At 36.8% G+C, this 9,220-nt stretch overlaps 1 protein-coding gene across 4 annotated transcripts in view; it reads right to left on the reverse strand.

Moving 5' to 3' along the window:
• The window catches only part of LOC138716296 (serine/threonine-protein kinase haspin homolog), a 48,319-nt gene extending 41,170 nt beyond the window's left edge, over positions 1-7,149 (reverse strand). Inside the window, exons 1-3 of one of the 4 annotated variants that reach the window (XM_069849269.1) lie at positions 6,901-7,149; positions 5,356-5,745; positions 2,753-2,892 (exon numbers count right to left, since the gene is read on the reverse strand). In XM_069849269.1, the coding sequence (XP_069705370.1) occupies positions 2,753-2,892; positions 5,356-5,735 (520 nt within the window). In that variant the 5' untranslated portion in view covers positions 5,736-5,745; positions 6,901-7,149. The remainder of the gene's footprint in view (positions 1-2,752; positions 2,893-5,355; positions 5,746-6,900) is intronic. The other 3 variants (XM_069849438.1, XM_069849525.1, XM_069849354.1) reach the window with 3 other exon arrangements.
• Positions 7,150-9,220: the final 2,071 nt, after the last annotated feature.

The following is a 9,220-nucleotide window of genomic DNA, read 5'->3' on the forward strand; positions in this document are numbered from 1 at the left end:
ATTCAAACCTGCTTTACAGGGAGCTATTACCTGAAAGCCAGATTTGCATTGCCCAGACATGTTCAAACATTTTTAACAAGAGCCAGAACAGGTCACATTGTCACACAATTGCACCTACACCGATTTCACATTTCTGATAATCCTACTTGTCTGTGGTGTAATAATCATGATGAAGATCTGGAACACATTCTTCTATACTGCCCATCCATAAACCACAAAAGATGTAATTTAAAATCATGAGTACCAGTTGCAGAAGACACAGCCCTGCAGTATACATTTGACTACACCCCAACTCTGGCTACTAGAAACAGGCATCTATAATGAACACCAATCAAAATACCCCTCTTTTCTCGTGAAAAACAACACCTGAATAGACTACAGTGGACTTTATGTTGTCAGCAAACAGCTGGATACATTAAGAAGATTGATTGATTAGTGCACTACTGAATATAGTACCTATGAATTATTAGCAAGGGGAAAAAAATATCACCAAAACAAATCACCCTCATTATTTTGGATAAATGGGATTTTGCTGTACACTGAGGGCAACACCTATGGTGGCAAAAAGAACTACAGCTTTGGCAAGTTGCTCATAAATGGTGACGTTTGGGTGAATGGTGCAAAGACAAGTATCCACGATTGAATTTAAAAAAAATCTTTCCCAATTAATTACCAAACCTTGCTCAAATTGTACTAAAGAACAAAGTCCAACCGGCTTGTCTTAAAATAAACATTGGTAAGATTCTTTCCCGAGAACTTGGAGTCAGTAAGGATGCAAATAGATTTTTCAGAAATTTGAGTAACACACTGAAGAGCAGCATCAATAGCTAGCAATTCAGTGTCAAGACTGGAGGAGGATGAACATGGTATGAAATAACTTTCTTGATATTTTGGAATATAATACCCTGCTCCTGATGTCCCATTATTAGGATTTAGAGATCCATCTGTATAAATTTGAAGGCGATCCTTATATGTACTGCAGAGTAGTTCCATGGAATCTAACTTAAGAATGTATGGAGGATCATTTTTGGAATGATTTCCTGGAATTTGTATGCTATGTTCTAGAATCACCCATTTCCATGGAGGAATTTCGTTCACAACTGGAGTTTTAACAATGAGTGTGTCTGTGATACAGATTGGTATTTCTTCTTTTTTTATTTTATAGAAATTACACAGGATATCATCTGACAGTTTGAATAACATCCGAGAACTGAATAAAAAAGAAAGTTTCAAACAGATAAAGGAATAAATTACCAACGTATGCAATTCTGGCATTTAGTATTTTCAATAAACTGATGTTATTTCTCAAATGAAGATATTATGTATCATGTGTATTACTCCCAGATCAAGTAACAAGTGAGCAATATAAATAAATTAGTTCAATATGACAGAAGAAAAGGCTACTCAGACGTAACTTAATGAAGACTGAAATAATGTAAAAAATTGTTAAAATTTTAAGGGCCAATTGTATAAACCATTTGATCTTAGATCAGAGGTTAAATTGATTCTTGTTTCAGCTGGACTTGGAATTTTGTGTTGTATAAAGTCTAATCTGAGATTAATTTGTCTCAAACTAAAGTCAACTTTGACTGAAGAAATTTCTCCATTAAGTTAGATGATCCAAGTTCAATTATTTCTTTTCTGTTTGAAATATACAAGTGACAGATTGTGCAAATAAAATATCCATTATTATTAATATTAATAGATATGATAGGTACATTTATATATATTTCTTTCAATTTCTTGCCTTAATACACAAACAATCTTATATTTTATAAGGCTCTATCGTGTTCAGCAGTATCAAATAACATAATAATTATATTATGTTTATAACAACCATTAATTATTAATGGATATGATAGGTACATTCATAAATTTTCAATTAACTGTATTACTAAACGAAAATTGTCGTTTTATAAAGCTTTATTATGTTTAGCAGTATCAAACACCATAACATGATAACTCTGAGAACAGTCAACCTTCTTCTTATTGTCCGCCATTATTTACATTGCACAAAAAACCAGTGTCTCCAACAGAGTGTACGGAAAGTCGCCAAAAAGTAGTTGGAAAGTCGCTAGATTTCTCATTATCAACAAAGAAAGATTAAATTTTGTCACTACGGGGTGCTAAAAAGGTCACTAAATCCCTATTTAAGCAATATAAAAGTTAAAAGAAATTGTTGTTGAAAAAGAGTTAAAGTCGCTAGATTGGCAACACTGAACAAACCTGTCCGCGCATCACGTATTTCACCTGTTTATGCGATGTTGCCAAATCCTTTTCACGTGAACTTAGATTGCATTTGAACTAAGGTAATTTGATCGCAGAAAAGATTTATACAATAGAAGAAGTGTTTGAATTCGGTTCACTTTTCGATCTTCGATCAAAGTTGATCTTTAGTCAGGGAGTTTTATACAATTGGGCCTAAAAAAGGTATATAACTGACCAGTAGTTCAGGAGACACTGATGAAGACGTAACATCACGTCGAAACGAGCCATTTGTCCAAGGTATACCTTTTTTAAAATTTTAACACTTTTTAACATATGACTAAACAATTTTATGTTTTTAACAAACAAAGTGTTAACGTGAACTATAATCAATGTAATGTAAACAATATTGTTTTTGTATCATTGATGGGTTTCTTCAAGAATCTCGAAAGTGTCCCTCCCCTCAGCATCACAATAACTTCTCTTGATATCATAAAAATAAATAAAATAAAATAAAATTGTATCAATAGTAAAGCAGGCTACTTACTTAACGATGAAAACATTGAGAGGTCACATGATGTCTCAGATGCTGAGCTTCTCAATTCATACCTCTTCTCCGATGTGTTTATACTACTGCTGCTGTATTCACTGGTCTTTGAGCTATGATGAATTTTTGGTGGTTGTAGCCTGAAATAAAGCAACATTAAATCCAACTCATTCAATATCTTCATTGCAATTACACAAATTCAGTTTTTTTTAGTACTAGTGGAACTCCTGCTAAGTTTTAATTACAGTTCCATGAAAAAAATTAGTCGTGTATACAGTGACCAGGAGGAAAGATTTGATTTGACAGCTCTAATTAAACACGTGGAAGGTACAGGGCCAGTACGATATGTTGCAACTTCCCTGACTCCAATGGCAGACAGTCAGCTGGAGAGTGGGTGGGTAGGTAGATGGGCAGGATGGAAGGAATTTTAGAGAATATATCTATGAGGCACCACCATGTCCACTTCCTGTGTGGTGCCAGAAAGGCAAATGATGTATCCAGTTCTCAATGGCTGAGGGATCCAAGGAGCGGATGGTAGTTAAAATACATATGTTACGGAGCTGTCATAAGTCACTTCTTTGCCTCCAGGAGCTATAGGAATGGTTGTTGAACAGAAAAAGTCTTGCCGTCCACTGGCACCGTGAACGGCCGAATATTTGTTAGGCCGTATATGGCCGAATGCCGGACAACCGGAAGAAGAGCCGATCGATCGTCCACTGGAGCCGACACTTCGGCCGTCAATTACCAGTTGTATGTCCTCGTGCTGCATGCTTATACTTAATACATACAGCCACCGGCGTGGCTCAGTCGGTTAAGGCGCTTGCCTGCCGGTCTGAAGTTGCGCTCGAGCGCGGGTTCGATCCTCGCTTGGGCTGATTACGTTTGGGCTTTTTCCGAGGTTTTCCCCAACCGTAAGTTGAATGCCAGGTAATCTATGGCGAATCCTCGGCTTATCTCGCCAAATATCATCTCGCTATCACCAATCTCATCGACGCAAAATAACCTCGTAGTTGATACAACGTCGTTAAATAACCAACTAAAAAAGTACATACATATATACAAATGGCTTTTAAGGAACCCACAGGTTCATTGTCGCTATCACAAAAGCCTGCCATCGGTCCCTATCCCTATCTTGTGCAAGATTAATCCAGTCTCTATCATCAAATCCCACCTCCCTCAAATCCTTTAATACTCGTATTATTCTCCTATTTACGTCTCGGCCTCCCCAAAGGTCTTTTTCCCTCCGGCCTCCCAACTAACACTCTATATGCATTTCTGGATTCGCCCATACGTTCTACATGCCCTGCCCATTTCAAACGTCTCGATTTAATTTTCCTAATTATGTCAGGTAAGGAATACAGCGTGCAGTTCTGCGTTGTGTAACTATCTCCATGGGTAAGTTTCATCATCTACACCTACACAATAAACTTCTAGAAGATAGTGCTATGTTTTTCTATTACTATCGGATGAATGTTTATACATTAAATATATTTCAAATGTAATTCGTCCATCAATCTCAAAATGGTCAAATTTCAGAGAAGTTGTACCACCTGAGAAAAGTTTGTCAGTGATAGTAAAGTAAGTAGTACATGAATAATAATTTGTTAAGCCTTAGAAGTTTTAGTTCACTTGTTTAATGAAAAAAAAAAAAAAAAATACAAGATGTAATTAATTTTTCGGCGTTCATGGCGAAATTCATGGAAACAATGACCACGTGTTGCTCTGTTCGGCTGAATGAGACCGGAAAATCCCATCTGAATTGGATCCAATCGTCATTCGGCCGTCTTCGGCCGCAAACGGCCGAATAGGGCGAGTGTAATGGACGCGCGCCAATGCATTCTCTTGTTGTGGGATCATTCGGCCGTGTACGATCGTAAACGGCCGAATTCGGTTCCAGTGGACGGCCAGCCTAACTCTTCTCGGGTTCTCAGCCAGGTGAGTTGGAGATTTGCTTCCAAGCTTTCGACGGCTAGCTCTGCCATCTTCTTCAGGGAATGAAGTGATGTGGGACCATGTCTAGCCGGTATATATGTAATGGTAGGGCTTCCCGCTGCGGGCCAATCAGGAGCTCGTTCCTAGTCCCGACCGCCAGGCGTATATCGGTCGGTGGAAGCGGTAGCCAATCAGGAGCTGGTTGCTGGTCCCAACTGTCTGCCATGTGCTGGTGGTACTAGCTCCTGATTGGCCTGCAGCGGGAAGCCCTACCATTGCATATATACCGGCTAGACATGGTCTCACATCACTTCATTCCCTGAAGAAGATGGCAGAGCTAGCCGTCGAAAGCTTGGAAGCAAATCTCCAACTCACCTGGCTGAGAACCCGAGAAGAGTTATTCTACATCAAACGCCGGGAAAGCCTCAAGTCATAGGTTGTTGAACACATTTTTATATTTCTAATGTATTTTCACACATCGAAAGTAAGCCATCAGTTCTTCACGCACAGAAAGAAACAAAATGTGTGTTCGAAATCAACCAATAGTTGCTGAAAAAAACTGCATACACTAAAATTTGTAGCAATTACAACTACTAAACTCTCCTCTCTTAACACATTACATTTTTTAAATTTATACAGTAAGCTTAATAAAAATATATAAAAACACTCACTCTGGCAGCTTCCTAATTTTGTCAAATGTAGATTCACCAACAGATGGAGATGAAATTGTAAAATCTTGAATTGTACTGGCACTATTTTTCTCACTGATGCACAACCGTTTTGAACAATTGTTTTCCTCGACATTATTCTTCTTCTTACTGTACGTCTCTACAAAATTCTCCTTGTTTGCAATTTCAACTTTATTCAGTTTGCTTTTGAACTTTTTAATGTTCTCAACATACAGTGCATCGAACACAGGAAGAGATTTCTCACTGTCTTCAGTAACAGTGCTGTTAATAATTTTAAAAACATTCTGAAAATTGTTGTAGGGTCTTTTTTTCTTTCTTTGAACATTTCTCTTGTATGTTTTTGACACTAAAATTGGTGCCATTTCTTAAGACCTGCAAAAAAAAAAAAAGAAACAGTTCTAAGCTTATAATTAATACAGCTAATTAAAAATGATTTAAAATGTTTGTAGTTTTCAATATGAGGTGAGGATTTTGGGCTTTCGAATCAAGTCACAGATGTAGAAATGTCTGTATAACAATTCCATCATCAGCGAAGATACGTGAAAGACCCAAGAGATTATTATTAATAATAATAATAATAATATTACTAATAATAATTATTATTATTATTACTATTACAAGTAGTAGGCCTATGCAATATTAAAAAAACAAGAGAAAATCGAAACGTTTTAGTGATAAATTAAGAGAACAATTTGGCTTCTGGAAAAGCAGGTCATATGCAAACAGATAGGAACTACTTTACTTTAAAAATGATATAAGAAATTTAACGTCGAAAAATATTTGGTTTTCATATATTTAAAAAAAGCATTTGATAGATTGGATAGAAACAAACTCATGACCATACTATCAGATGGTGTTCCAAATAAAAAAATAAATGCAATCTATAATAGGTATACAGAGTGAATCAGCAAGAATAGCTGCTAATAATAAAACTGTAATCTACATTTTTCTGGTGCTCCCCCTCCCTGCCGCCTAGCCCTTTCACTAAGCTCGAGCGATCCTGCAAGCCAGTACTTTCACAGCAACTTTCGATCCTTATTTTCGGCGTGAAATTGACGTCGGCATAATTTTTTTTCGTATATGATACGTATGACCAGTCTGACTCGACTACAACCCAAGGATGTAAATACATTTGTACTTGTAGGGCTATAGTAAAGAAGTACAACCCCCCCCCCCCCCAACACCAAAACAACTTATAAATTTGACGGTTTTTGCTTCCAAAATCCAGTGAACTTCCCGTGCGCTAGTTTATACATTCACTCTTCTTTACAACATAATTTTCCAACAGAACAAGTAGGCCTATGTAGCCAATTGTAGAAAGGCTACACTCTTGAGTAGGCTATATAACTCTTAAAAAAATAATTATAAACAATCCGTAAATCATAAACCAATCTCCGAATTCTTAATTTTATGCTTTTAATTTCGTTCACGTTCATCTGTTCTAAAATTACACAGCAATAGACATTAAATATGAAGTAGCGTACTAAATAGTTAACTTCCTCTCACAGATGTAAATCAAACTCTTACCATTTAACTTAACCACAGAACGCCAACATACATAATACTTCTGATTCGCCTTTCCTCTGATTCAAATAATAAACTCACTCGGAAGTCCTTTAATTAATTATCTCAAACTCTGTATGAAACAAAAAACTTTAATCCTTGTTTTCGCTGTAACCCACATAAACCAACGAACTTTAAATTGAAATACACAAAAAGTTAAACTTTCAAGTCCGCGTTACTACATAAGCCTCCGGATTATGTAACTTTGCGGTCATTCTCTCACTTTCCATGGTAAGTAGTATCTCACGTACAGAATTAGGGAACTGAGGTAGCCATATTGGTTCACAGATATAAATCATAAGTTGTCTCACAATGTATGTAGTAACTATAACGTCATTGATTATCCACCTGTTTACCTTCATATCCTTGCAGATCACTTACAAAATATAGCATTTCGAGTCAGTTTTCGCACGCACAATGGTGTACGCAGAATTTTGTTGAGAGGGGGCGATCATTATAAAAATTGTTTACAATTATTTACATTATCGGTATTTTTTGTGATATTATTATTATTATTATTATTATTATTATTATTATTATTATTATTATTATTATTATTATTATTATCATCATCATCATAATCATCATCATCAGCTGACTTTTCACAGAGGGTTGTGTTACGAGTTCCGGGAAGAACGGTCGCGACATCAAGCTGCGGCTGCGAAGAAACATTTGTCAATGTGAAAATTTCAATAACCGCGCGAGAATCACTATGCGACTTCTTGCTAAAAAGAATTGTAAAATTGAGCTTTGCGATCGCTTATACATTCAAAGAATCCGAAACGATAATATGAAGTTATATTAAAAATATGGACTGTCAAAGGCACAGAGCGTTAAACGAACGTTTCACAATAAAGTCAGAACTGAATCTAACGAACGGGTGAATACCACTCTTAAAAATGATTTGCAAGATTTATTTCAACGGTTTTTGTAATCATTTAATTTATATTGCAAAAAAAAATCAAGATATTAACTATTTAGATTATGTTTAACTATCTGCGTGTATAGCAGCCATTGCCCATTTTTCTCTCGGGCCGTTATCGCAATAGAGTACTGCAAACCTTGGGCAAAAACTATTGTTTTCTTGCTTAACGGTGCTTCGTCGAGGGAAAAGTGTAATAAAAGTTTTGTTTTAACACGTATAATCACCTCTTAAATTTTGGTGCATCGGTTCCCTTCCACTTTGTATATACAGTATATATGACGCTGTATCAACTACGAGGCCATTTATAGTCCCGTCGCTCTAATTTCCGGGAGCCAATCGCGTTGCAGGTCGCCTACATTTAAACGTGTGCGTCTTCTGATTCGCTGATGAAGACGTTATTCATTTCTTAAGGCTCGATAAATACTTAATATAATCGCCCGCCATTTTGGCTCTTTCGTTGGCGTCCGCAGAAAGCACACGAGGACGTTATTTGCCGCTCAATTATTTGCTGAATTACAGTGCGTTTGATTTATTATCATAGGAGCTACGACATGATAATGTTTAACGGTGTGGCAAATAGATTCCTCGTGTGGTAGCTCGGCAACAAAAGAACAAAAATGGCGAACGATACTACCTATCTAGAATTTATAGAGCCTTCACTTCCTAAGACGTAAGCAAAGAGGAGGAGTCACGCCGGGAATAACAGTGTCGCGACTATAGCGTAGATGGGATTGGTGTTAGCGAGATGATATTTGGCGAGATGATGCCGAGGGTTCGCCATAGATTACCTGACATTTATTTTATAGTTGGGAAAACCTCGGAAAAAACCCAACCAAGTAAAAAGCCCAAGAGGGAGTCGAACCGGTGCCAGAGCGTAACTCCGGAACGGCAGGTAAGCGTCTTAGTCCACTGAGCTACGCCGGTGGAAACTTACAATATTACTTATTTTGCTTTTCAGTAACTTCAAGGAACACTTCACATACTAAGTGGTCTACAAAATAGAGATTCGAAATAAATGGCAATAAATCACAGCAATCGGCATCAATTAAACATTTTGTTTTGGATTCACTTTACAACCATTATTTAAAAGTAAAGTATGATAAAAGTTTAAAAATAAAACACTTAAAAACATCACTTTGTTGAAAGAAAAGCTGAAAAGGTGTATATACTGTATTATGATATGCATGTACTTATCGGAGTCCTTTCCATCTTTTTTAATTGGATATTTTACAACGCCTTATCAACTGCTGTGGTTATCTAGCGTCTGAATGATATGATGGTGATAATGCCAGTGGAATGAGTCTGGGGTCCAGCGCTGAAAGTTATCCAGCACCTGCTCTTAGTTGGTTGAAGGAAAAC

Source organism: Periplaneta americana, chromosome 1 (genome assembly GCF_040183065.1).
Source record: "Periplaneta americana isolate PAMFEO1 chromosome 1, P.americana_PAMFEO1_priV1, whole genome shotgun sequence".
NCBI lineage: Eukaryota > Metazoa > Arthropoda > Insecta > Blattodea > Blattidae > Periplaneta > Periplaneta americana.